This window comes from Pipistrellus hanaki (assembly GCF_964339955.1).
Source record: "Pipistrellus hanaki genome assembly, chromosome: 19".
NCBI classification, from domain to species: Eukaryota; Metazoa; Chordata; class Mammalia; order Chiroptera; family Vespertilionidae; genus Pipistrellus; species Pipistrellus hanaki.
In genome coordinates, this window is record NC_140521.1 from 24,795,266 (window position 1) to 24,823,132 (window position 27,867).

At 54.5% G+C, this 27,867-nt stretch overlaps 1 protein-coding gene across 2 annotated transcripts in view; it reads right to left on the bottom strand.

The window, feature by feature from the left end:
- SORL1 (sortilin related receptor 1) overlaps positions 1 to 27,867 on the bottom strand; it is a 135,901-nt gene that overhangs the window by 71,421 nt on the left and 36,613 nt on the right. The window contains exons 6-14 of one of the 2 annotated variants that reach the window (XM_084868410.1): positions 27,586 to 27,766; positions 25,127 to 25,228; positions 23,984 to 24,153; positions 19,854 to 20,046; positions 17,750 to 17,867; positions 17,469 to 17,542; positions 15,459 to 15,547; positions 6,251 to 6,429; positions 1,579 to 1,765 (exon numbers count right to left, since the gene is read on the bottom strand). In XM_084868410.1, the coding sequence (XP_084724536.1) occupies positions 1,579 to 1,765; positions 6,251 to 6,429; positions 15,459 to 15,547; positions 17,469 to 17,542; positions 17,750 to 17,867; positions 19,854 to 20,046; positions 23,984 to 24,153; positions 25,127 to 25,228; positions 27,586 to 27,766 (1,293 nt within the window). Of the gene's footprint in view, positions 1 to 1,578; positions 1,766 to 6,250; positions 6,430 to 15,458; positions 15,548 to 17,468; positions 17,543 to 17,749; positions 17,868 to 19,853; positions 20,047 to 23,983; positions 24,154 to 25,126; positions 25,229 to 25,614; positions 26,089 to 27,585; positions 27,767 to 27,867 lie in introns of those variants that run through there. The other variant, XM_084868411.1, reaches the window with a different exon arrangement.

Genomic DNA, 27,867 nt, shown 5'->3' on the forward strand with positions numbered 1-27,867 from the left:
AGCAAGGCTCTCAGATTAGCTACAGGTTAATCAGAGGCCAGTGGACACTGCCCTGACAGCACGGGGGCATCACCCAGCTTGGGGTGCTATGGAGCATCCATGCTACTACTAGGACCACCCGCTGTCGAAGGGAATGTGCGTCTGAGCTGCCCAAAGCCCCTGCTCTCAGAGCAGGTGCGGGAGAGGCAGCGTCAGAATCGCCCATGGCTGCATGCAGGTGCCGACTCGGGAGTCAGACCTCACATTAGCGTGACCCCGGGGACCCATGTGCACAGTCCGTCTCAGAAGCCTGGCCCGCAGAGGCGTGCCCAGGGCAGCAGCTGTTTCAGTGAAGAGAACTTACTGGGTCCATCCGCGCCTACCTACCCGGGGGCTGTTCCTGCTGCCAGACCCGGGCGAGCAGCTGCAGAGACCACGGGCCTGCAAGGCCCAAAACATCCCTGGAGGCCCGACCCAGCCTTGGACCAGAGGCCCCTCGGGTGACCGGCTGCAGGATGTGCACTTCCCGAAGCAAACCTGAGCTTCCTGGGGCCTGAGCAGCTGCTGGAAATGAGCCAGCTGTTTGAGTTCAGTGTCCGAGCTCTGCGGACAGGCCTGCTGAATCCGTGAGCATCTGGTGCAGATTACAGACCCGAGCGCCTGCCTCAGGGCTCCGACCTCAGCTCTCTGCGGAGCCTTCAGACACCTCCTGCTCTTGGCTCACCACCACACACAGACACCGCCTCCCCCCAGCGACCGCCCTGCCTGCACACTGCTGCTCCCTCCTCTCAGAACGCTCCTGCCCACACTTCTGGGCCTTCCTGAAGGCCATCACCCGGATGCTTTCTCCAGAAATTCTGTTCCCAGCAGCCACCCCGTCTCCTCCTCCCCAGCTGTAGTCACCATGAAGTGTCCCCCAAGGCTGGCAGCTCCATCCGTTAGGTACCTGTGTGCACGTCACTGCTCCGCTTCTGCATTAACAGTCCTCACATGCTCAGCTCAGAGACTAGTGTGTGCGCGCATGTGTGTGTACACTGATATTCCCACGTTTCAAATAACTCCCTCTAGGATGTGAGGGCGAGCTGGCTGCGACATCTGTCACCCCATTGATCGCCAGGGTTGATTCGGCTGATCTGGCTGGCTAGGCGGGTGTCCCCCTCCTCCCTCACCGATCCATGTGCGTCACTCCCGAAGCTGCGCGCTTGGTCGAAGAGGACGACTTTCCCCCAAGAGGAGAGGACCGGTCTTCGGTCAAGGGTATACGAGTAGCTGCGCTCCCCTGCTAGAACCTCCAAACAAGCTCTCAAATAACTCCCTCTAGAGCAGGGCTCCTAGGAACAAGGAGTTGCCCCCGTCGCCCCCAGAATGTGCCATTTGGGGTGCCCACACAGAAACGCCGAGTGCCTGCTGCGGAGTGATGGCTGCGATTGCCGAGGTAGAAGCTTCGCCCACCTCACACGTCCCTGCAGCTAACGGATACGCTCTGTGAGCGGTGACCATCTGCTCCTGTGACTCCTTCCTTTCCTCAGGGCGAGGGGCCACAGCTCCCGCACCCACACTGAGAAGACAGCCAGTCCGTCCCAGGCAGCAGGCACCCACCATTCGTAGTCGGCGCGGGTGCAGGAGCAGTTGGCCACCACCACGGGCCGGTCGAAGTCTTCGCCGTTGAAGCACGTGGCGTGAGGCGTCCGGCGCTTGAAGACCGTCTTGTGGCCCAGCAGGCACTGGCTGCCCCTCTCGTCGGACGGGGACCACAGCTTGTAGTCGTTCTCTGTGCAGGGGACCCCTGCAGAGGAGACACAGCATGAGCCGCTGCCCTGGAGGTGCCTGCCCAGCAGCCTGTCAGCCCTGCTGCTCAGGCCCCCGCCCGGGCTGTCCCAAGCCCCTGGCCAGCCTGCTGTCAGGTGGGTGGCCCCACACAAATGAAAGCGGCCACGGAACATGGATGTTCACCCGAGGAGCGGGGAGCAGCAGCCCCACTGGCCCTGTGCGTGACAGCACTTTCCTAGGGTTTCCCTGCGGCTCCCGTCTGCCGAGGCTCCCTGTCTGAGGGTCCCGTCTGCTGAGGCTCCCCTCGTGCGTTCTCCTTCGAGTTCCATGAGCATCCTCAGAGCCAGTGTTCCGCACATGCCTCCATGTGACCTAATTCTCCCACCCCTGCCCCCAGGGGTTCCTGCTGCCCCTTCATTGGGGCCTGCTTCCTGGTGCCTGGCTGCCCTGGATGTGTTTCTGAGGCTGGTGGCATGCGGTGACCATGTGGGGAGGGCGCTGCAGCGGGCGTCCTTGGGCTCAGGGCGCAGCCTGCCTGGTCCCGGCTGGGGGCTCAGGAATGCTCCCCCTGTGGCTGTGTGGGCCACCTGGGAGGGCTGAGTTCTCACTGCTGTTGACCTGACTGCGGAGGGGACCTGCTCCCATGTGGTCTCAACCCCGCACTACATTGGTTCTGGGGCCTCTTGGAGGGACTTCAGGCAGCTCAAGGTCAGATGCTGTGTGACCAGCCCTGGACTGCCGGGGAAGAGCCACAAATTGTTCCAGTTGGTGGCTGCCTCTGCTGGGCCGGGAGGGCCGAGTAAGGTAGACTTCCCCCAGCACCGAGCCTGGGCCGGTCAGCCAAAGACTCAGGGCGCCCCAAGACCCGCCTCCCTGTAACCTCCCTCCTGCAGCAGCTGATCAGGCTCTGCCACAGAAATGGCTCTGACGACACCCAAGTTGTGCGAGACAGGCTCCCATGAGTCTCCAGGAGGCGAGTGGTGCTCTCCAGGTTAGCACGAGTTCAAACTCAGCTCTGGGTCTCTCCAAGGTCAGCACCACGCCCTGGGGTCCAAGGACTGTGGTGGGTGGGATCTCGGGGTCCTCCCGGGGAGGCCAGGGGTTCCTCAGGTTATGACAGGAAGGTGGGGTGCATTGAGGGAGGCGGGTCATGGCATGAAGAGAAGACTGCCCTCATCTGAAAGCCACGTCCCCCATGCGGCTCGGGTCCTGCTGGGCTGCGGTCTCGCTGGAGCCCAGGTGCGAGTCCTACTCTCTAGGCGAGTGCCGGTGCTTTCAGGAGACGCCCCCCGCCTCACGGGCAGCGCAGCACAGCCCGTTATCCGGTCCTCCTCCAGGCTCTAGGACTCCAGCAGGGAGCCCAGCACGGGGGTGAGCGCCCCCTGCACGGGGGTGAGCGCCCCCTGTTCTCAGCTGCGGGGCGTTCCCAGCCTCCAAGCGGCTTCTTTTTTTAATATATTTTATTGATTTTTTACAGAGAGGAAGAGAGAGAGACAGAGAGCTAGAAACGTCGATGAGAGAGAAACATCGACCAGCTGCCCCCTGCCCACCCCCTACCGGGGATGTGCCGCAACCAACGTACATGCCTTGACCGGAATCGAACCTGGGACCTTTCAGTCCACAGACTGACGCTCTATCACTGAGCCAAACCGGTTTCGGCAAAGCGGCTTCTTCTGTTACCCTCGGTCCCGGCACTCTGCTCGGCGGGTCTCCAGCTGGCATTCAGGTGGACCGTTCTGTGCCACTTTGGTCCTGGGAGGAGGTGTGAGGCTTCCGCCTGCCATCTTAGATCTCTGAGCACCGGGGACACTCCTCCAGTTCCAGTTCCCTTCGGAACAGGTACCCGGAGAGGTCTCCTTTCCTCCTTATTGTTGCAAGTATTACATATGTCCCCTCCCCTCCCCATTGGCCCTTCTGGTCCTACCCTCCACCCCTGGCATTCCCCGCACTATTGTCTGTGTCCATGGGTTGTGCATAGATGCATACATGTTCTTGGGTTGATCTCTTCCCACCCCCAGACCCGCCCAGACACAGCTTTCCTTCTGAGGATCACTAGTGTGCTCCATGCTTCTCTGTCTTTGGATCTATTTTGTTCATCAGTTTATTTGGGTCATTAGATTTCACATATGAGTGAGATCACGTGATACTTATCTTTCTCTGACTGGCTTATTTTGCTTAGCATAATACCCTCCAGGTCCATCCATGCTGCTGCAAATGGTAAAAGTTCCTTTTTTTATTACTGCATAGTATTCCATTGTGTAAACGTATCAGTTTTTTACCCACTCATCTGCTGATGGGCACTCGGCTGTTTCCAGATCTCAACTATGGTGAATTGTGCTGCTATGAATATAAGGGTGCATATGTCCTTTCTGATTTCTTAGGATATTGTCCTAGAAGTAGGATCACTGGGCAGTTCCATTTTTAATTTTGGAGAAAACTCCATACTGTTTTCCAGAGTGGCTGCACCAGTCTGCATTCCCACCAGCAGTGTATAAGGGTTCCTTTTACTCCGCACCTCGCCAGCATTTGTCATTGGTTGATTTGTTGATGGTAGCCATTCTGTCAATGAGATGATACCTCATTGTCGTTTTGATTTGAATCTCTCTGATCATCAGTGTCTTGGAGCATTTTTTCATGTCTCTGGGCCATCTGAGAATAGGTGTTACTTCTTCTGGAATGTTCAGTAAAACTCCCTGTGAAGCCATCCAGAACAGGGCTTTTGTTTGCTGGGAGTTCTGTGATTAAGGCTTCAATTTCATCAGTAGTTATCGGCCTATTCAGGTTGTCAGATTCTTCCTGATTGAGTTTTGAAAGGTTGCATTTTTCTAGGAATATGTCCATTTTGTCCAGGTTGTCCCATTTGTTGGAATAAAGTCGTTCATAATGTTTTTACTCCCCTCCGTATTTCTTGGGGTCAGCTGTCACTTCACCTCTTTCGTTCCTAACTTTGTTTGTTTGGTCCTCTCTCTCTGGGTTCTGGTGAGTCAGCTACGGGAGGGTCTATCTCCTAAGGAGCTGGGAAAAGGCTAAGTCCGTGCAGATGGATCTTCAGGATCACAGGCCCTGCCTGCATCCGGGCTAGTGTGGGCACACGAGGCAGCATGGCTGGAGAGCAACGCAGATTGTTCTCTCACTGCTTGGCAGGTACAGGGTCTTCGGAGGAGGCTGAGAAAGATAAGCCAACCTGGACAATCTGCCTGCATTCACTCAAAATGTAGGCAAAGTGGGTTCCACAGGAATTCCAGAGCCAATCTATGTCAATATTGGTACTTCACGTCGTTCTTATATATGTGTGACCTCAGATTTGATGCTGTCTGAAAACGGACTGTCCACTCAATTCCATTCAAACCAGCAAGTACGTGTTAAGCTCTTCCTGCCTGGAGGCGGTCAGACTGTGTAGCTCAGGGGTCTTCAAACTACGGCCCGAGTAGTCTGATCCGGCCCGCCAGGTTTTTTGGGCAGTGAGCGCAGCCGAGGTGTTACAGTAGGAATTAGTAGTTCATATAGTCCGGCCCTCCAGCTCTCTGAGGAACCGTGATCTGGCCCCCACTTTAAAAAGTTTGAGGACCCCTGGGAAGAGTAAAGATGCAGAGGATAGGCCCTTGTTCTAAGGACCTTATGATGTAGCTGATGGGAAACGACAGACACGGAGGGGAGACACAGATTTCTAACTCAAGGCAGATTCCACGCAATGCTCCGACACAGACGGGGCGGGGAGGAGGGGGAGGAGAGAATGCTTCCAGTTATTGGCAGCCAAGCCCACTGGATCCTGAAACGTGGAAGGCTTTCACCTGGTGGAGGCTGAATGGAGGCCTGGGGGCATTCCCCGCAGCTGAGACCACATCAACCAAGCAGAGGAGGAGGAGAGGGAAGGGACAGGGAGGAACGAGTCACTTCTCTCTGCCTAGACTAGCAGATCGATGAGGCCTACCACCGTGGGCACTCGTTTCGCACAGCAGTTACGTGTAAATTTGTCAAACTGCTCATTTCAAAGAATGTTTTCCATTAATTAATTCATTCATTAAATTATTCATTCATTCATATTCAGTACAGGTATACCTGAAGCCACTATGCGCTAATGACCATAACAAAAGGAGGAATCGAAGAATAGCACATGGTCCCACATTAAGAACTGCCCGAGCCCTAGTGTCCTGGGTTTGATTCTGGTCAAGGGCAAGTACCTCAGTTGTAGGCTCATCCCTGGCCCAGGCCTGGTCAAGGCACGTGCAGGAGGCAACCAACTGATGTGTTTCTCTCACCTCGATGTTTCCCTCTTTCTTTCCCTCTCTCTTCCACTCTCCCTAAGAATCAATGGAAAAATATCGAGTGAGGATTCAAATAATAATAACTGCCCAAGCAAACAGCTGTATATTTCTCACTCACACATTGCGTACGTGCCCATCTCATTCAAATGGCCACACATCCTCCAGAGGAGAGCGCGCCAAAGCGGGTGCTGTGGTCAGTAAACACGCCCACCGCAGGGCACGGAGGCTGGGCTCACCCAGGGCGTCAGTGGCGTTGACCTGGAGGATCAGCCAGCTGTGCGCATTCTCTGTGTCAGAACCAAAGATCGTGAAGACGGTGCTCTTCTCGCCGGGTTCCGTGAGGAGCCCGTACACGAACACGGGCTTCCTGGAGAAGATGGACGTCTGCCAGGTCTCCCCCTCGTTGGTGCTGTATCTGCTCAAAGGCAATGAGAGGAGCCTTGCAGTTAGTGTCTCAGGGGAGGGGCCTGGCTCTCAGGTAATACTCACCGGTGACAGGAGCCAGCACTCCTGGAGAAGCAGCGGGTCCCAGGCTAGAGCAGAGTGTAAGGCTGTGCCAGAGAGCAAGGACACACTCAGCGACAATGCACTCAGCAGAGGACACAGGAGCCAGCTCGAAGGGGCCCCATTGGCTGAATTTAGGAAAATCTATATATAAAAGGCTTAACGACCATCCGACCAGCTGACCTGCTAGTTGGTATGATGCGCACTGACCACCAGGGGGCAGATGCTCAATGCAGGAGCTGCTGAGCTGCAGTGACTTGGCAGCAGCGGCTCTCGGGTGATACACCCGGAACAGAGAGGAGGGAGCCCTATTCCTCGAGGGGCTGCGCGATTCCACCTTCGGCCCTGGGTTATGTGGTTGCATTGTGGACCTCGAATCTGGTGTACTGCACACTTGTGTTTGCTTTCCGCACCCTGTATGACAGCAACTTTGCAGGGTGCTCTCTAGCACTCTAGGACCCTTCAGCGATGTTGGAGAACTGGTTTTGGCTCAATCCCCGAAGGCCAAGCTGAGGGACCCTACCTGCCAAAGGGACCCTGCTCACTCCGCAGACGCCCTTCGAGCTGTAGCGCCACCCTTGGTGCGGCTGGAGAGGGACCACAGGAGGCTGACTCCAGGATGTGTGTGGCCTGTCTAACCCAGTCCCGCCTCACCGGCCACCTTCTAATTAATTTCCTTTCAATGTGCACAAATCCATGCAGCGGGGCACTAGTGTGAACATAAAGAAGAAAAATGGTGATGACAGAAAATGCACTGACTGAAGACAGGGATCTAAATGGCACAAGCACTGAGAGAGAAGGGAGGAGGAAATTCGTTTCTTATATTCAATTCCACCGAATAACGTTGAAACTGGCCATTCTGAAACCCAAAGTGTAATCACTGCTTCAGACAAGATCATCATTAGATGCTCAAATGACTGGGTGGAATGAGCTGGGGACTAAATGTTGACATGGTGTAAAGATGTTAACCCACAGATGAATCGTTCGTTACAAATGGGAATGTAATTCTGAAGCCATTGTAATGAGCAGAGTATTAACAGCAGGAAAGAAGGGAAGGCCAGAACCTATAGGCACGTCATTTGGGCAGCTTCACCAGGAAGCTGCTATTTCACACTGCCCAGGAAACTACTGTCCACTTCCTGCAGGCCACTGGGGGAAGGGGCTCCACAAAGCGAAGTTGGAGTGATGTAGGGAAGGTGCCGATCAGTCAAACCTCGAACAGAAATCACTGGCTTCACAAGGCAAAGCCAAGGCAAGCCTGTGGACATTTGGGAACACACAGAGTCCCCTAGAAAAAGGTGCTCGCTCTCTTGGCCCATCTGATCCTGCAGACCACACACACAACGGACAGATGGACGGCAGTGGGGAACACAAGCTAAGCCAGCCTGATGCTGTCTTTTCCCTCTTCTGTGCAGACATGGAATGTTCCGGAGCCTCTGGGCAACAACTTTACTCCTGGCTCTGCTGAAGCCACAGCTACACTTCCTCTATGGCAGGAAAAAGGGAAATGGAACGTTGGAAACCCAGGGATTTAACTCCATGCAAATAAGCGCCACTCATTCTCCCATGCAAGGCTCAGAAACTTTTTTCTCAGGGCATCCCAAGAAGCCCACTTACCAGCAACCAGTGAGGACAAGGAGAGCTCCCTACGAATAAAAACTTCACAGCGGATCTTGTAAGAATCACAACCTTCAACAAACCTGGCATCACTACTAGCAGGACAACCTGACACCGTGTGTTGTCAGCAAAGCACTAAGGACAACCTCAACTATGTGCTATTCTATGCAATAAACCCAGAACTCAGGACACTCGCATGACAACTGGTCTGGAGTCTTCAAAAAAAAAAAAAAAATCAAGGTCATGAAAAACAGGAAAGGAAGAAGGTTAAGAGGCCTAAAAGCCAAATGCAAGGAGTAACTCCTGACTGAGTCCTGGCCTGGATCAAGAAAGTAGCTATAATGTGGTACCATAGTCTACAAATAATACCAAGGTCATGTGAACTTCCTCATATGTGATAATGGCATGATGACTGTATGGAAAAATACCTTTATGTATTGGAGAAGTACGGATGGATGGACAGACAGACAGCTAGATAAATAGATGGGTGATAGGTGGAAGTTGAGAAAATTTGCAATTGGTGATCCTAGGTGAAGTTACGTGATGATCTTTATGGAATTCTGTCACCTTTTCCTGAGGTCCTGAAGACTAAAAGTTGGAGGGAAAGTATATGAGGAAAGTCTACAAGGCAGGCTACATCAGGATGAAAAAGTGAGCCCCTGAGAAACTGAGCAGCATCCAAGTAATTATAATCATTTTACTTATTTTTACTTTTTAAAATATATTTTTACTGATTTCAGAGAGGAAGGGAGAGGGAGAAAGAGAAACACCAATGATGAGAGAATCAATGAGTGACTGCCTCCTGCACACCCCACAATGGGGATCTAGCCTACAACCTGAGCATGTGCCCTTGGTTGGAATCGAACCATGATCTCCTGCTTCATAGGTCAATTCTCAACTACTGAGCCCGCCAGCCAGGCTGTAATGGTTTTAAATTATCACTTATACGAGAGGCCTGGTGCACGGAATGCGTGCATGGGTGCGGCCCCTAGGCCTGGCCAGCAATTTTAGTGCAAGCGTCTGGGGTGGAAGGGCAGGTGCCAGTTGACTTCTGGGCCCTGGGCAGCACCTGGGCCTCTGGAATCCTGCATGTCCCCCTCCTTCTGAGGCATCGGGCCCCATCTGTGGGGTAACCGGGCTTCCGCCTGGCTCCCTCAGAGCCTGGGATCTGGGCAGTGGCCCTACCCCCCCTGCCACTGCTGGTCACCATCTGCAGGGTGATTGGGCCCCTCTTGTACCCACCTTGGCCTGGTGCTGCCCACTCACCTGCTTCACCACCCTGCCACAGTCCCGCTCTCATTGGGGCACCTCCACTGCCACCCACTGCTAGCGCAGCATTGCAGATACCTGCCATGTTCCATGCCACCCCTGGTGGTAAGCGTATGTCACAGCGAGCAGTCAAGGGGACAATTTGCATATGAGGCTTTTATTACATAAGAGGACTGAAAGGGAGGAGAAAATGTGCTTATTTGCTTAATCACCCAGGAAGCTGGTGAGATGTTCAACATGAGAAACCACTCGATTAGATCTTTCATTAGAATCACAAAGATACTGCGGTTCCTCTTAGGTCCCAATCATATGCAAAACTTTTCCTTTTACTTTTCACCTGTTTGAGATTCCAGAATTACTCAGGATTTTTTTCTTTTTTTTTTTTTAACATATATATATATATATATATATATATATATATATATATATATATTTTTTTTTAATATATATATTTTATTGATTTTTTACAGAGAGGAAGAGAGAGGGATAGAGAGTTAGAAACATCGATGAGAGAGAGTCATCGATCAGCTGCCTCTTGCACACCCCCTACTGGGGATGTGGCCGCAACCAACATACATGCCCTTGGCTGGAATCGAACCTGGGACCTTTCAGTCCGCAGACCGATACTCTACCACTGAGCCAAACGGATTTCGGCTCACTCAGGATCTTAATCCTTGACATAAATCTATTCATGGCATCATCCCTTCCTCTCATACTGAGATTTCCAGAACTGGTACTTCTGCAAGGCTACGCCTAAAGCACTCAGTGGTTTGCAGGGCAACACAAGAATGACCTCCTCTCTGCAGATCGTCTAAAGAGGAGAACTCCTCGTCTAACGTATATGCTTTTGGTTTGAGGTAACTCTGAAGTGGAGGTAGGAGTAAGTCCACTCCTCAGACTCCTGCACCATGTGAGTGCTCAGGCATCACATCTAAGAAAACTCACACCACTCGGTGTTACTTAGGGACTATCATTTTTCCTTGGTTCCATATTATTGAAGCTACTTCCTTTTTCCAGTTCAGGATTCAGTCCAGGATTACTCACTGCACTGGGCTGTTACACCTCTTCAGTCTCTTAACCTAGAGCAAGCCTGAGTACACTTTTAGCACATCCATCGATTTTAGAGACAAGAAAGGAAGGGCGAGGAAGAGAGGTCGCTTTCAAACATTGATGTGAGAGAGAAACATCCATCAGCTGCCTCCCATCAGCTGCTTCCTGTACGCACCCCGACCAGAGACCAAACCCACAACTTGGGTATGTGCCCTCACCAGGAATCGAACCCGTCGCCACTACTGAAGCAGGGTAATGACCGGCAACATTAGTTTTTAGGAGAATCTTTGTGAACCACACAGTTAAATGCATTCACGGCCAGGGAAACAAACAAATCCGTTGTGCTGATAAATGGTTTGATCTTAACCCAAGATGAGATAACTCACTCATCTTGAGTGAGCCAAAATTCGTTTGGCTCAGTGGTAGAGTTTCGGTCTGCGGACTGAAAGGTCCCAGGTTCAATTCCAGCCAAGGGCATGTTTGTTGGTTGCGGCCACATCCCCAGTAGGGGGTGTGCAAGAGGCAGCTGATCGATGACTCTCTCTCATCGATGTTGACATCTAGTTCCCACGAGCTGGGCCCATTTGTCAGAGCCGAGTAAAAACAAGAAGGAAGTAGAGCTATCAGATCTGCAAAGGGAACTGGCTAGTTACACAGATAATACAAAGAATGCCAACCGCAGTGCAAAGGGTGAGAACACTGCTCCTTTCTAGCTCAGCGGTGGAGAACCCACATGAGGGTGAGGAGGAGGGGTGCAGTGCCTCCCTGCAGCTCTCCCAGGAAGCGTAACCATGTCAACCATTAACCTCTGCCTGCTACCCCCGGAAGCTGCAGCGCTGCCTCTGGAACTCAGGTCCACACTGTGTTCCTGGCGGCCTCCCCAGTGCCCTCGCTGGGCTGCCCGAGGGAACCTTTCCAAACAGAAGCCGCCTGGAGGAGCCTGGCATTTGTGCGAGTACAAAGGGTTCTCAGTGGCCACCAACAGCGCATCCCCCTGCCAGACGCCTGGCAGAGCACGGACACCCATGCCGTCCTTCACGACCAAGTCAGCACCTGCCAGTGTGCAGACAGTCTTCTTGGGCAGGAAGCCTGCCCCGAGCAGGTCCTGGCAGCGTGCTGCGGGGGGAGGAGCGAATCCCCCAGCGGGCTCTGATTTACCATTTCAGACATGTCCACACGGCAAAACAAAGCGCCCGCTTTTTGTCTCAATCTCAGTTCACACTGACAAAGGTCACAGCCTCAGGGAGAACCGGGGCAGAAGCTGAAACAAGTAAGAGTCACTCTTAGTTATCTGTGTTCACCAGGAAGAGATGGTTTAAAAGAACGACGCAACAATCACTTTGGGAGGTGTCCCCTTTAGACCTCAGTAGTTTCTGATGTTCCTCTGCTTCCTCCCTAAGGTCAGAAAGCTTCCTTTCAAAACAGGCCCTTTCTGCCCGGCTGGCATGGCTCAGTGGGTGAGCATCGACCTATGAACCAGGTCATGGTTGATTCCCAGTCAGGGCACATCTGCAGGTTGTGGGTTCAATCCCCAGTAGGGGGCATGCAGGAGGCAGCCGATCAATCATTTTCTCTCATCTTTGATGTTTCTATCTCTCCCTCCCTTTCTGAAATCAATAAAAACATACTAGAGCCGAAACCGGTTTGGCTCAGTGGTAGAGTGTCGGTCTGCGGATTGAAAGGTCCCAGGTTCGATTCAGGTCAGGGGCATGTATGTTGGTTGCGGGCACATCCCTAGTAGGGGGTGTGCAAGAGGCAGCTGGTCGATGTTTCTCTCTCATCGACGTTTCTAGCTCTCTATCTCTCTCTCTTCCTCTCTGTAAAAAATCAATTAAAAAAAATATTAAAAAAAAAAAACTTAAAAAAAAAAACATACTAGAGGCCCGGTGCATGAAATTTGTGCAGGGGGGCAGGGGGACGTTTGTCCCTCAGCCCAGCCTGCACCCTCTCCAATCTGGGAAACCTCTCACAATCTAGGACTGCTGGCTCCCAACTGCTCGTCTGCCTGCTTTCCTGATTGCCCCTAACCACTTCTGCCTGCCAGCCTGATCACCCCCTAACCACTCCCCTGCCAGCCTGATTGATGTCTAACTGCTCCCCTGCCAGCCCTTTTGCCCCCAACTACCCTCCTCTGCTGGCCTGTTCACCCCTAACTGTCCTCCCCTGCAGGATTGATTGCCTTCAACTACCCTCCTCTGTTGGCCTGGTCACCCCTATCTGTCCTCCCCTGCAGGACTGATTGCCTTCAACTGCCCTCCCTTGCAGGCCTGGTCTCTCCAACCTGTGGTGACCATTTTGTGTCCACATAGGGGCAGGATCTTTGACCACATGGGTGCAGCCATCTTGTGTGTTGGAGTGATGGTCAATCTGCATATTACTCTATTAGATAGAATAGAGGCCTGGTGCACAGGTGGGGGCCAGCTGGTTTGCCCTGAAGGGTGTCCCGGATCAGGGTGGGGGTTCCCTTGGGGCATGGGGCGGCCTAAGCGAGGGGCCTGTGGTGGTTTGCAGGCCGGCCACACCCATACAACCCAACCAGAGGCCCAGGTATCTGGGATATGTTTACTTTCTACAACTGAAACTTTGTAGCCTGGAGCGGAGCCAAGCCTCCTGCTTGATCAGTGGCCACAGCCATTTCTATTTGGATTTTTTTACCTTCTATAATTGAAATTTTATAGTCTGGAGTAGAGGCTTAGGCCTGCTAGGGCAGACTGAAAGCTTGGCTTCTTCCGTTGCCAGAGAAACCCAAGCTTCTGTGGCCGCAGCCATCTTGGTTGGGGTTAATTTGCATAGTCTCTCTGAGTGGCTGGTGGACGTGGCTTGTGGAGCGGAGTGACGGTTAATTTGCATATTACTCTTTTATTAGGTAGTATTTTGAAAAACAAAAACACATTCCCTTCATCTAGCCTCTTTCTCTATCCAGCTGGCTCAAAACTCAAGTGTCACAATGGACACAGGAAGTTCCCAAATGATGCCTCCCTCACCTTTCTATTTTTGGCACCTAGAACACCTGGCTCATTACAGATGTTCAACAAACGCTGGTAACTGTCCTGAGATTCTGTCTCACAAAATAAGCCCCCGTTCCAGCTTGGGCCCTGACCACTGACGGTCAGTCATGGTATTCTTTGTGTGAATGAATAAGAAATTTGGCATGTAATTAAAAGGCATTGATAAAAGGAGTCAGTTGGTGGTCAACGGCAAATTAATGAGACAACCGATAAATGCTGAGAAACTCAGGAGCGAGCGATGGTTGTGGAGGAGACCCAGCTCAAGAGTCCTGGAGCCTCAGACGCCCTGGCATGCAGGGGCCAGCAGCCTTCATGCATGCCTGGGATGGTGACATGGTGTGAGGATGTGAACTGATCGCAGTGTTACTTCCTGCCTCTCAGCTAAGGAAGCTGCCAGCACACAGCACCAGGGCAAAAGCAGAGCCACGGGAGAAGCCAAAGAACTGTGAGCAACAGACCGAGTCAGTGCAGGTGGCCACACAGTCAGGCCAAGCTCAGACTGATATTTGGGACCCGTGCACCTGTCCAAAGAGGCATCATATTTGCAAACACCTAAATCATACACACAGATATATCCCATGGCTACCATGTCCCTGGTCCCCACAGTCCACAGTGAGCCACTTCTAAGTGTCCGGGAGGCAGTGGTGCCCACACAGGTTTTCCTGGTCACATCTAGGCAACTGGTGCCGCCAGGACCCTGCTCCCCGGCAGGTTGGGACAGGAGTCTCATGACAACTTGGGGAAGCCAGCTTGGAGTGCAAATGGAACCTGTGGAAGCTACACTCAGAACACCTGGCACTGACCAGTCTGCCGGCCACGGGAAGGATAAATGTGTTCCTAGGAAGCCAGACTATACCCCTACTCTGTTTCTCTCAGTCGTTGCCCAACACCACACACAGTAGGAGCTCCTTCAGACACGGGGAACAGCCTACTCATCATTGGACACACTGCCTCCCAGGATCCGTGCTTGCTGAGTGGGTGGGAGGGAAGGTAATGGTAGACACACGGCTGCCTCATCTGAGCAAGGGCCATCTGAACGTAGATACCAAGTGCCTCTCTGGGGGCAGTGCCCACAGCCTGGGACTGTGTGAGCCATGCCCGGAACTGGGACCCGGCTTCCCTCTGCCCCAAGGCTGGGCTGCTCGGCCTACACCAAATTCACCGCAGGGGAACCATCTGCTAAGATCCCTCTTGCAAGCCATCTGCCATCTCAGTGCCGGTCCTGCTTCTAGCAGGCTCTCCTGCCTGCACTGAGCATGACGGGACCCACGCCCCTCCCCCTCTTCCAGGACTCCAGCATGGGTGCTCCACAGAGCAGGGCAGTGAGGGCCAGTTCCCCCAACCTAACGCAGACAGAATGCACTACTGTCCCAGGGACAACAGCAATCAAAGGGCTGGTCTTGATAAAATTAGACTTCAGGGGGCAGAAGTTTCAAACTCCCGACATTTTTGCTTTTAGGAACAACATACTGAAGAGTGTAGAACGTAACTTAAAGACCCGAGTGCCAGTCTCCCTGTCGCTAATGAACGGGAGACGCTGGGCAAGTCGTTTTATGTTGCTGAGCCTCGTTTCCCGTCTGTAAAATAACCCCAACTGTCCCCTTTAAAACCAAATGTGTGACTTCAAAAGTTAACTGTCCATCAATGTGCATGAACCCTAAATCACTGCTCATGGATTGTGATTACTTATTGTAGTGCTGTAGGAGTGTCTGTCTGTCTGTGTGTCACACAGGGCAACGAGGCGGCAGTTCCCTGTGAAATCCTGAGTGACTGACACATAAATGGAGCTGCATCTTTTCAAATCACTATTACTCCTCATGGGGCCGGAGCGGGGACAGGCAGGTCATTACTCCCATTGTGAGAAAGCGCAGCTCAGTGGTTTCTTCACGTCACGGCTGTGCTGTCACACCCAGTGCGGCCAAGAGGCCAGTCACCACCAGACTCAGATGCTCTGGGAGAACAGTGCGGGGTTAAGAGAAGCTTCCTCATCACTTACTTCAGCTCGTTGGTTTCCATGCCTTGGGCGATGGCCACAATGATGCCGCCGTGGTCGCCCCAGGTGTAGTAGTGAGGGCCGGGCAGCGCCTGGGAGGAGGACAGCACTAACATCACTGTGGGGAGTGACAAGCAGAATGCACACAGCACACACACACACACACACAGAATGCACACATGTACACAGCACGCATGCCCACAAATGCGTATATGTGTGCACACACACAGGCAAACGAGCACACACACGGAGGCACACGAGTGCACATGCATTGAGCACACGTGCACGTGCACACGCACACACACACACACAGGCAGTGTCTGGGTCTCCAACCTATCAGCTAGAGGTAAGGTGTGTGGCAGTTCTCTGTACTGTGAAAAGCCAAGCAATGGGGGGCTGTATGACAATCTATATACTAGAGGCCCAGTGCACAAAATTCGTACACAGAGGTGGGGGTCCCTCAGCCCTGCTTGCACCCTCTCGCAGTCCAGGACCCCTTGCACCTGCTCGGGGCTCCTTAGCGCTGCCATGGAGACAGGAGAGGCTCCCACCACTGCCACTGCGCTCACCAGCCGTGAGTCCGGCTTCTGACTAAGCAGTGCTCCCCTTGTGGGAGCGCAGTGAGCACTAGGAGGCAGTTCCTGTGTTGAGCCGTGCGCATCACAGAGACCAATTGCTTCGCCATTTAGCTGATTTGCGTGTTGGGCTATTATTACATAGGATTGCATGTCTAAACATGAATGTGCACACGGCATTCCCAATAAGCAGTGCCATGAGGATGAGACCTATGTGTGAGTTTTCTGAGAGCTCCACATCCCTCCGGACAGCACGCTCAGCCTGCAGGCGGCGCTCTGACCAAGGCTTTGACTACGTTCTGGGTGCTCCCCTCCTTCCCTGACCCACGTGCAGCAGGGCGCCTTGGAAAGCAACCCCACGGAGTGAGAGCAGCGGCACTCCCCTGCCCTGGGAGTCAGGCAGCTGGGGAAGAACTTGCTTTTTACAAGTTTGGGAATTCCCTAATGTCCAAGGACTGAAGAACTAGCTGTACCTCAGAGGTGGAATAACCAGCACCTAAGGACACAGATTACTGGCACAAGCCTAAGGCAGAGCCGGCTTCTTCACAGAATGCGGAGCAAGCACCTGCAGGTCACGCTCAGTGACGAGGCTTGATTTCAACGCCAATGATACACCAAAGCAGTAAATCAGGAGGCGTGGGCCTGACACCACTAAGACTGTATGATCGTTTCCTAACTGAACACCCACACCCTGCCAGACACTGCGAGGCCCGGACAAAACACTGAGCCACCCTGGCTGGTGTTGCTTAGTGGACAGAGCGTCAGCCTGTGGACTGAAAAGTGCCGGGTTCAATTCCGATCAAGGGCACATGCCTGGGGTGCGGGCTCAATCCCCCCGTGTGGGGGCATGCAGGAGGCAGTCGATCGTTGATTCTCTCTCATTACTGATGTTTCTATCTCTCTCTCCCCCTCTTCCTTCTTCTCTGAAATCAATAAAAATATATATTTTTAAAGCGAGCAAAACAGACATTGCCTTGTGCTCAGGGAACTTATAACCTTAGAACATTTATTTAAGTCTATTTTGTTTTGTTGTTTAATATAGTTTTATTGACTTCAGAGAGGAAGGGAGAGATAGAGAAACATCAATGATGAGAATCATTGATTGGCTGGCTCTTGCACACCCCCTAACGGGGATCAAGCCCACAACCCAGGCATGTGACCTTGACTGGAACTGAACCTGGGACTCTTCAGTCCGCAGGCTGACGCTCTGCCCACTGAGCCACACCAGCTAGGCCTGTCTGTTGTGTTTCAAAGTAGCATTTTTGGAGAATCACAAGCACACTACAAGGGGTGGTACAGATCAGGCAGCTGCCTCTCGTGGCGGCGCCCGGTGTTTCTGTTTGTCATCACAGGTGGGATGGGTGCCTGCACCACAAGCATCGCCTCCCTGACATGCTGCTCAGTGCACATGCTCACACAAGACCCGAGGTGGCCTGACCTCGCGCCACCGGGCGCCCGCGCTGCTGGAGACGTACACGCTCATCTTGCTGGCCAGGTTCTTTCCCACTGAACCTGGAACACAGGAGGAACATGACATGTTATTTCAGGATATGTCGGTAATCAGCACCTCGTCCAGCTAGAAGCTCTGAGAGATCCAGCAGCTAAGAATGTCTTAAACCCACAGAACAGCAGTTACTGCAGCAGATGTCGGTGGCCACCAGGCAGGGGGCTGCACGTGAGAAACAGCTTACCTGGTAAGAACAGGCAGAGCACACTTACCGGTGGCAATAATGAGACCAGGAGCCGACTCCTTGGACAGGATGGGCATCCTCCGCAGCTGGAGGCTGAGCAGCTGGCTGAGCCGCTGGGCCAGGTGCAGGGAGCAGCCCTGGGACAGCTACAAACACAAGTTCCAGGCCGTCAGCAAGGGGTGCGAAGCCTACGTCTCCAGAGACCCCGGAGCCTGGGAACGGGCACTGCAGCCCGAGGCGGAGGACGGGGCCTGGCCCAGAGGACGCCAGTCCCGCCGCTGCCCACACTGCACCACGGCAGGACCTGCTGAGCCAGCAGGCGCCTCTCAGCGGAGAAAAGTGCTAAAAAGTTCGCTGGGACTCAGCAGAACAGCAACCAGAAATCAGCATCAACTCAAGGAGATGGGAGAGCCACCAATCTCTCCACGTCCCCGGGGATTCTCCCGAATCCCAGGTACACGGCATGAGAAGTGGCACCAAAGTAGCCACAATAAATGTTTCAAGAGTGCCACATCTGTACAAAGCACAACGCCTACAGATTTCACCGGAGTCTTCGAGTTCTTCGGACTGACTGGCAGCACTTGGGCTGCAGGCTGAAGCTCTGCAGACAAGGCCTTCGCCACAGGGCATGCCTGAGGCTCTCGGCCAGAACAGTTATCAGGTGTGTTCCGGACAGGATCACTCTGAGGGTGCTTACAGATGGTCAGCACTGTGACCTGGTTTGCGGGATGTACCAATTTTTTATAATAACAGGGTCACTAATAAATACCCACCTGGCTAGCATCATAGGCAAGTGAAAACTATAGCAACTAGAGTTGGGTCCCAAAGAAATATCTACCCACTTCCACCTTTCTCCTTTTCTTTCACCACCTAAAATCAGGAGGAGAAACTAAAAGCTGAGTAATGTCATACAGCTCATTCGTAAAGTGACCAGTCCATGTCACAGGAAGCTGACTCTTCACAATGCCACTGATGCTCTACAACCAGGCTTAGGCCACCACATGCTGAGACACCCTGCCCTGTTCACGTCTGATTCATGCCCAGCTCAGAGATCTTGAAGAAATTGCTGAGAAAATGAGGTCTGCATGTGCTGCTATCCTGACCTCATTTTTAACTGCAAAGTTAGATGTGATGTGTTCAGTCAAGAGTTGTGCAAATCAGAAGGTAAATCTGGAAGTACATTTTCGAGCAAAATGTCCCAAGAAGTTTTCCCCAGGACCACAGATACAGTATATATTTAACCACAAACAAAATTCAGCAATCTAAAAGACCAAGTGACAGTCTCACTAAAATGTTATAATTTCTCCAAAAATCAGTGCTACTTGTTTTTATCTGAGGCGCTGTCACCCTGTGTCCCGCATGTGAGATGAACAGAGATGCGGTGATTGGACATAGCCAGGGACCATACCTGTTCCTTTGCGGGGCGGGGGGGGGGGGGGGGGGGGGGCAGTTTCTGGGATACAGGACTATTTAATGGGACCAAATAATGCATTTCAGTACCCTTAACTTTTCTGATGAAGCCACAGACCGATAAAATCATACAATCCTAAATTATATGCAGAGAGGGGTTTTAAAAGAAATTCTATAGAAATAACTTCCGCTGGGCGAGGTTGACAGATGTTCCTGCTGCAAAGCACCATGGTGCTCAGTCACGTCTGACAGCATGTGTCAGCCAGAAGAAACGCCAATAGCACACGTCCTAAGGGCTCAGAGCAGATCGAGGAGCAGCGCTCCATAAAACAGCAAAAGCAAACATGAGACTTTCACTCCTTCCTAAAGGCTACAGGCACGTCAGAGTGGATGTGTGAGCCTGCTGGCTCTCACACTCTGGAGTCACAGGCCCTCCACTCATCTCCTCGCCTCCCTTCCATCACCTCCACTGCTGAGAACTCAGTTTCAGAGCTATGACGTCATCCGAAGAAATGCAGTGTGAGCGAACGCTGAGACGGCAGCTCAGGGGCCAGCAGCTTGCTGTCCAGGACCAGAGCCTCCTCAAGCTCACCTGTCCGTGGTGCCCTGTGTCCCTGACGGCACCTCAGTGTGCCTCGTACTTTAGGACTTTGGGAACTGTACGCGTAGAACGACAGATAACGCTTCGTAGTAAAAAGCCAACTAAGATGAACGCATCGTACCTCACAATCGATCTTTTCTCCATATCCCGTGACAGCCGGAGGCTGGAGAAACTCCCAGGTGCCCCCTTTGTCAAAGGTGATGACTGATCTCATGTTCTCCTCCTTCATGGAGCCGCTCACCAGGGTTGCGATGTAGACGCCCTGCAGCCCTTCCACGCGGTGGAAGTCAGCAAACGGCTCACTCGCAAAATACCTGCCGAGAATACCAAAAGCGGCGGCGTGACATGCTGCTCCTCAGGATGCTTCTGCTCAAATAACATGAGTTTAACCATCCAATCTGTCAGCAAACCTGTGAGCAAATGGTCAGAATGTGACCAACCGTTCCTATTATAAGCACTGCCCTGGCCTGGACCACCCATAGCAGCCTCCCCCGGCCTCCTCCACTGGCCTGGCCCGCCCACAGCCGCCTCCCTGGCCTAGTTTTCTGCGACATTTTTACAATGCTCCGCTGGCTTGCACTCTTACCACCTCCGAAGGTCTGATTCCAGACAGCAGTGAGTCTGGTTTTAAAAGGTAAGTCACATTAGCAGCAGACGCACTAAAACTGGAAGTACTGAGATTAGCACGGCCCCACAAAAGGATGACATGCAAACTCATGAGGGGTTCCATTACTGTCCATTTTTGTTGAATGCACTTTTCTTTATAAAATGCAATTCATAATTTCTAAATGGTAAACAAAATAATGTCCACCTTCTGCTCAAAACCCTGCATTCTACTAAGGAAAAAATTAAATGTCTTCCATCCCCTTTAAGGCCCTACACAACCTGTGCCCTGCTGCCTCTGACCCTCGTGGGTTCCCTCTCCCTCCTTCAGTGTGCGCCTCCCGGGCCTCCTCCCTAGAGCTAAAGTAAACCAACAGAGCCCCAGGGAGTCACCGTTCCTGCTATTCATTCCCGTGGCCGCAGCTCAGTCCGGTGTCTGCCTGGCTCCCTCCTCCTGTAACTCAGGCCCCTGCTAACCGTGACCTCCTGGGACAGACTTCCAGGATCCGCTGATATAAAATGATGCCCACGTCCACCTCTCCTGTTGGTCAACACTCACAGGGCAGGCACGGGATGCATCTGTTTCTATTCCGTCTTCTCCTGAGGAGGACAGGAGCTCCCTGCACAGGGGCCTCACTGCTTACCTAAACCCGGTCTGCTCTGGGCAGCAGCGTCCTTGCCTTGAATGACCTGCTGACTAAATAAGCTTCCAGCCTGGAGGGACAGTGGAAGTGGACAGCGGATGTGCCCTCTGACCCGGGGCCACAGCTCTAGAGCCAGACCTCCCCACACACTGGTCGTCAGTTTCACCCGAGGACACTTTCCGAGAGCAGAGGGGACCCGAAGCAGTCGGGGATCTCCCCAAAGTCTGGCTGCCACAGGACAGAGAGCAAGTGACCCGGCGGCACTCAGATCGGTGCGCCCACACACCACGGCCCTGACCCCCAGCCCCAGGGCCTTCCAAAGCCCAGAGAGCCCATCACTGCAGAGCAATCAACTCACGGGTGACTTACTGGTAAAGCACCAATGACGTCAGTGTCCTTCCACAGACAGAACAATACCTCACACAAAACCAGACACCTCAGTGAGGGCTGAGGGAGGGACAGGGTCTCATACTGAATGGTGCCTACAGCAGCTGTGCTCAGCCTGGCATCGGCTAACATCACCTGGGACCACACCCCAAACCAGTCACACCATCACCTCTGGGACCCTGAGCCAGGAGCGGGGTGGGGAGTGGGGGTTGAAAACACCCCAACTGAGTGCAAATGTGCAGATATTGTTGAAAACCAACGAGGGGCCGGTCCTGTGGCTCTCAGAAGGGGGTCCTGTGGCTCTCAGAAGGGGGTCCTGTGGCTCTCAGAAGGGGGTTCTGTGGCTCTCAGAAGGGGGTTCTGTGGCTCTCAGAAGGGCCTGTGGCTCTCAGAAGGGCCTGTGGCTCTCAGAAGGGGGTTCTGTGGCTCTCAGAAGGGGGTCCTGTGGCTCTCAGAAGGGGGTCCTGTGGCTCTCAGAAGGGGGTCCTGTGGCTCTCAGAAGGGGGTTCTGTGGCTCTCAGAAGGGGGTGCTGTGGCTCTCAGAAGGGGGTTCTGTGGCTCTCAGAAGGGGGTCCTGTGGCTCTCAGAAGGGGGTTCTGTGGCTCTCAGAACGACCTGTGGCTCTCAGAAGGGGGTCCTGTGGCTCTCAGAAGGGGGCCTGTGGCTCTCAGAAGGGGGTTCTGTGGCTCTCAGAAGGGCTTGTGGCTCTCAGAAGGGGGTGCTGTGGCTCTCAGAAGGGCCTGTGGCTCTCAGAAGGGGGTTCTGTGGCTCTCAGAAGGGGGTTCTGTGGCTCTCAGAAGGGCCTGTGACTCTCAGAAGGGGGTTCTGTGGCTCTCAGAAGGGGGTTCTGTGGCTCTCAGAAGGGCCTGTGGCTCTCAGAAGAGGGTTCTGTGGCTCTCAGAAGGGCCTGTGGCTCCCAGAAGGGGGTTCTGTGGCTCTCAGAAGGGAGCCTGTGGCTCTCAGAAGGGGGTGCTGTGGCTCTCAGAACGGCATGTGGCTCTCAGAAGGGGGTGCTGTGGCTCTCAGAAGGGGGTGCTGTGGCTCTCAGAAGGGCCCGTGGCTCTCAGAAGGGGATCTGTGGCTCTCAGAAGGGCCTGTGGCTCTCAGAAGGGGGTCCTGTGGCTCTCAGAAGGGGGTCTGTGGCTCTCAGAAGGGCCTGTGGCTCTCAGAAGGGGGTTCTGTGGCTCTCAGAAGGGAGCCTGTGGCTCTCAGAAGGGGGTGCTGTGGCTCTCAGAACGGCATGTGGCTCTCAGAAGGGGGTGCTGTGGCTCTCAGAAGGGGGTGCTGTGGCTCTCAGAAGGGCCCGTGGCTCTCAGAAGGGGATCTGTGGCTCTCAGAAGGGCCTGTGGCTCTCAGAAGGGGGTCCTGTGGCTCTCAGAAGGGGGTTCTGTGGCTCTCAGAAGGGGGTTCTGTGGCTCTCAGAAGGGGGTTCTGTGGCTCTCAGAAGGGGGTCCTGTGGCTCTCAGAAGGGGGTTCTGTGGCTCTCAGAAGGGGGTGCTGTGGCTCTCAGAAGGGGGTTCTGTGGCTCTCAGAAGGGGGTCCTGTGGCTCTCAGAAGGGGGTTCTGTGGCTCTCAGAACGACCTGTGGCTCTCAGAAGGGGGTCCTGTGGCTCTCAGAAGGGGGCCTGTGGCTCTCAGAAGGGGGTTCTGTGGCTCTCAGAAGGGCTTGTGGCTCTCAGAAGGGGGTGCTGTGGCTCTCAGAAGGGCCTGTGGCTCTCAGAAGGGGGTTCTGTGGCTCTCAGAAGGGGGTTCTGTGGCTCTCAGAAGGGCCTGTGACTCTCAGAAGGGGGTTCTGTGGCTCTCAGAAGGGGGTTCTGTGGCTCTCAGAAGGGCCTGTGGCTCTCAGAAGAGGGTTCTGTGGCTCTCAGAAGGGCCTGTGGCTCCCAGAAGGGGGTTCTGTGGCTCTCAGAAGGGAGCCTGTGGCTCTCAGAAGGGGGTGCTGTGGCTCTCAGAACGGCATGTGGCTCTCAGAAGGGGGTGCTGTGGCTCTCAGAAGGGGGTGCTGTGGCTCTCAGAAGGGCCCGTGGCTCTCAGAAGGGGATCTGTGGCTCTCAGAAGGGCCTGTGGCTCTCAGAAGGGGGTCCTGTGGCTCTCAGAAGGGGGTCTGTGGCTCTCAGAAGGGCCTGTGGCTCTCAGAAGGGGGTTCTGTGGCTCTCAGAAGGGAGCCTGTGGCTCTCAGAAGGGGGTGCTGTGGCTCTCAGAACGGCATGTGGCTCTCAGAAGGGGGTGCTGTGGCTCTCAGAAGGGGGTGCTGTGGCTCTCAGAAGGGCCCGTGGCTCTCAGAAGGGGATCTGTGGCTCTCAGAAGGGCCTGTGGCTCTCAGAAGGGGGTCCTGTGGCTCTCAGAAGGGGGTTCTGTGGCTCTCAGAAGGGGGTCCTGTGGCTCTCAGAAGGGGGTTCTGTGGCTCTCAGAAGGGGGTGCTGTGGCTCTCAGAAGGGGGTTCTGTGGCTCTCAGAACGACCTGTGGCTCTCAGAAGGGCCCGTGGCTCTCAGAAGGGGATCTGTGGCTCTCAGAAGGGCCTGTGGCTCTCAGAAGGGGGTCCTGTGGCTCTCAGAAGGGGGTCTGTGGCTCTCAGAAGGGCCTGTGGCTCTCAGAAGCGGCAGGATCGGGCCTCACCTGACCAGGGTGTCCCGGCCGGCGCCCGCCGGGCTGTAGTAGAGCACGTTCTCCAGGGACAGGGAGAAGCGCAGCCCCTCGGCCTCGGAGATGTACAAGTCCGTGCGGTTGTCACTGTGGCTGACGCACACGAACACCTGGTCCTCGGAGGCGTCCGCCACGTAATACTCCTGGGGCGGAAGGAAGAACGCGTCAGCCACGCACGCAGCCCGGCGCTCCTCCTGGGGAGCCGGCTGGGGGCTTCTCCCCCACACCGAACGCCTGAACCGGACAGCCGTGCCTGCCGCAGCAAGTACTGACATTAGCGCCCCTCCCTCCTTCCTCTGCACTTGAATATGGAGCATCGTTCTAGGGCCACACAAACTTATCACCTTAAAAGCTGGCCTCTGCAGGCCAAATGTTTAATCCCGGATGCCCCGGAGGGCCAGACCCAACGGCCTCGCGGCCCAAGCGGCCGGGGCGACGTTCCCCAGGCCGGCAGAGGCCGCTCCTCCCTTCGGAGCCCGGGGGCTGCTCTGCCCTGGAAGGGGTCCGACTGGAGAATGGGTCACGGACGCCACGCGTGACCTAAAAACCTCTTTTAGTTAACGAGGTCGCCCCGTTTCCCCTAAGACCTACCATCAGTGCCAAACGCAGCCCAGAGGACTGTGACGACCTCCCCTTTCTCTCCCCGGGCTGAGGGGCCGAGGCTGCAGGAGGCCACGGGCCGCAGCATTCTCACCAGCCCCGGGGCCCAGCCCGCCAGCCCCCGGCCACCGTCAGGGCCTGCGCCCCGGCGGCCGCGTCTGCTCAGCCCCCGCACCCGGGCCCCGGGAGCTCCTCACTCCCTGCACCTGGGCGGCAGGGCCTGGATTGGCACGGTCTGAAGGCACAGTGTGTGACACAGCAGGTGCTGAGTGAGTGCGGCTGTCCGTGGGCACAGCTCGGGCCTGGCCTCCGCCTCCCCCGCTGCCCTGCTCAGCTGCGCTTCCCACACCGGAGAGGACCACCCCCTGCCCAGGGCACAACGGCTCTTGAGACCTTTCTGGAAAGTGACTCAGGGAGCCTGGTCAGATGTCCACCTGACAGGACACCCCACAGCACCCTGTCCTGGCCCTGCAGGGAGCAGCGACCCTTCTACCCAGCCCTCAAGAACCCACTTACACTGATGGGATGTCTTGTGACAAACTGGGCTGCTTGCATGGGCTTCCGGCCGAAGGAGACCCAGAGCTGCACGGACGGCAGCTGCGGGCTGCCCGGGAGGTGCTGCCGAGGAAGAGGAGGACAGTCACTGAGCGGCATCGGCCTCGCAAAGCACGTCAAAGGGGGCCAGAGGCGTCGGACCTCGATTCCCCCTGAAGCACCGACAGAGCGCGGCTGCACACATGCTTCCGCAGCGTCGGCTCCGCTCTCCGAGACGGATCGGCAGCGGTGCCTGACCCTCCCGCTGCCAGCGGACGCCGCTGTGAGGGGGCGCGGGGGCTCCGGGAGGGAGGCAGCCACCACCGCTGGCAGAGAGGAGAGGAGAGGCCGTGGGATGCGGCTGAAGACGGGCAGAGCTTCCAGCCCAAACCACCACTGGCTGAGTTTAGCACGCACCAGGCACACACCATATTCCCTCCTCCGCCCGATTATGAGGATACAGGACTTACAGGCTTTAACTGGTGCCAAGAATGGAGGGACTTTTCATCGATTCGATTTTTTCTGTCTTTTAATACTTCTAAAACATGGTGTGTGTTATGGTTTTTTTGGTAGACAGTATTCCCCGTGACACTGACCATGTCCCGTCGTGCTTTGCAGACATTAAACCACGGCTGGAACTTGGAAATGCGTGTGAAACACCAGTGAAGAGGAAAGCAATGCATCTCCCTCGGTCCCTTTATTTAACTACAAACCCAGCAGCTGAACGGACTGGGCGTCTCCCGGGGTGGCTGCTGTAAATGGCCCCGGAAGCACGGGCAGGTGCACCATTCGTTCTGCTGGGAGGGGCTGTCCCTGTGCAGCTTCTCCATGAGTGAAGAAGAGGGCGAGCAGCACATGAAGGCTTTCTGTGGGGGGCACTTCTGTGGGGAGACACCTCCTCATGCAGACACCCTCACATGCGTGGCCAGCAGACTCCCTGGCGGGCGGGCTGGCTGCCTCCTCCTCCGCTGCTCACCGCTGTTCATTACAGACCCCTCTCCCCATGGAACAGGAGCACACGGCGTCTCCTCAGGGGCGCTGTGCTCAGTGCTGCCTGTGAGCACCACGTGGAGAGCACGCTCACAGACACCTGTCACCGCTGACTCTTCTGAGCAATGCACACACGTATGCAAACCACCACTGAGCAAGTGTGAAAAGTCCTTTGTTTTAAAAAAGCCAGGGGAGAAATAGAAAAAAAAAAAAATGCTTCTTTAAAACGGCACCCTAAAACCATGTTAACAGTTTGTACTCAGTGTGGGACGAGTAAGGAAATGATGGACCTATTAAAAATGTAGCGTATTACCCGAATAAGAAAATAGTTCCCAGAGAAATATGTATAAATTTCAAAGTCCTACCAGCATGGCTCAGTGGTTGAGCATCAACCTATGAACCAGGAGACAGGTTCAATTCCTGGCCAGGGGACATGCCCAGGTTGCCAAATCAATCCCCAGTGTGGGACGTGCAGGAGGCAGCTGATCAATGATTCTCTCTCATCACTGATGTTTCTCTCTCCCTTCCTCTCTGAAATCAATAAAAATATATTAAAGAAAAGAAAACATTTCCCAAGGTATGCAGTGGGGAACCCCTCCTGCATCTAGCCACCCACATCTTCTCTCCTCATTCCAACCTTACTCCCTCTTTCCCTGTTGGGGAGGCCTCTCTCCACCCAGAATCCCAAGGGCTTTGACCTGCTTCTGCCTGGCCAGCTGCCAATCACAGAAATGAGGACCTGGAGGGAAACATCCATCCTCACTTGCCCCCGAGGGTAACAGCGACAGGAAGCAGAGCAACCTCCCAGTTACCAGAGGCCTAGAGCCCAGGCCCCGCCACTGGCTGCCATCAGGAAAGCGGCTGACACCCCGGACACAGGCCCTCACTCTCAGCTGGCCTGTCCTCCCGGACACAGGGCAGTCTAGTGGCGACTTGCCGCTTGACGCAGTAGCAAGGTAAGTCCTAGTGAGCAATTAAATTCTGTTAGATGAGCTAACACTCCATCTCAGCATCCGGCTCCAACCCATCAAATCAAGGGAAGTTTTCCCAAAGTCTGGGAGATAAGCTATTACTAACAGCCGAAAGCTTACTTACTGCTCTGCTTAGAGCATTAACTCTCACGGGCCACTGACTCACATTCTGAGCCACGTAACAACGTGGGTCCAAAACTCACAGAGGAATCGGCCTAACGGAAAGGAAACCAGAGTGGAATTAAAGAAACACGCCACTGAGTGCGCCCTCCCCTCTGAGTTCTTCTCGTTGGGATTTCAAAGAAACGTGTTTGCCGAGGAGGCATGGAAAATCACTAAATCTGGAGCTTCTCCACTGCTCGAGCAACAGGACCTGCCACACCCGCCGGGAGTGTCCGTCTCTGCCAGCATGGCCAGTCCACACCCCGGCCGCGACCCAGCCGCCCCACAGAACGCCGTTCCTCGGCATCTGCAACTCACCACCACCTTGGTGGCAAACATGTACTTGTCCCGAAGCTGGAAGTCTCTCACTGCCTCCAGCACCACCTCCTGGCTCTCCCGGGACTGGAAGAAGTCGGTGCTGCGGAGAACTGTGGAGTAGCCGGAGGGCTCGTGCCGCTCCACGTACAGGGTGTTGGGCTCGTCGTAGGGATCAATCCCCCTGGAAGAAAACAGTGTAGTCGTCACTTCCGTCATCGGGAGGCGGCAGCCAGAGCAGGGCCCCGGGGACCAGGAAGTGCTGCCCACACTTCCCTCAGCTGC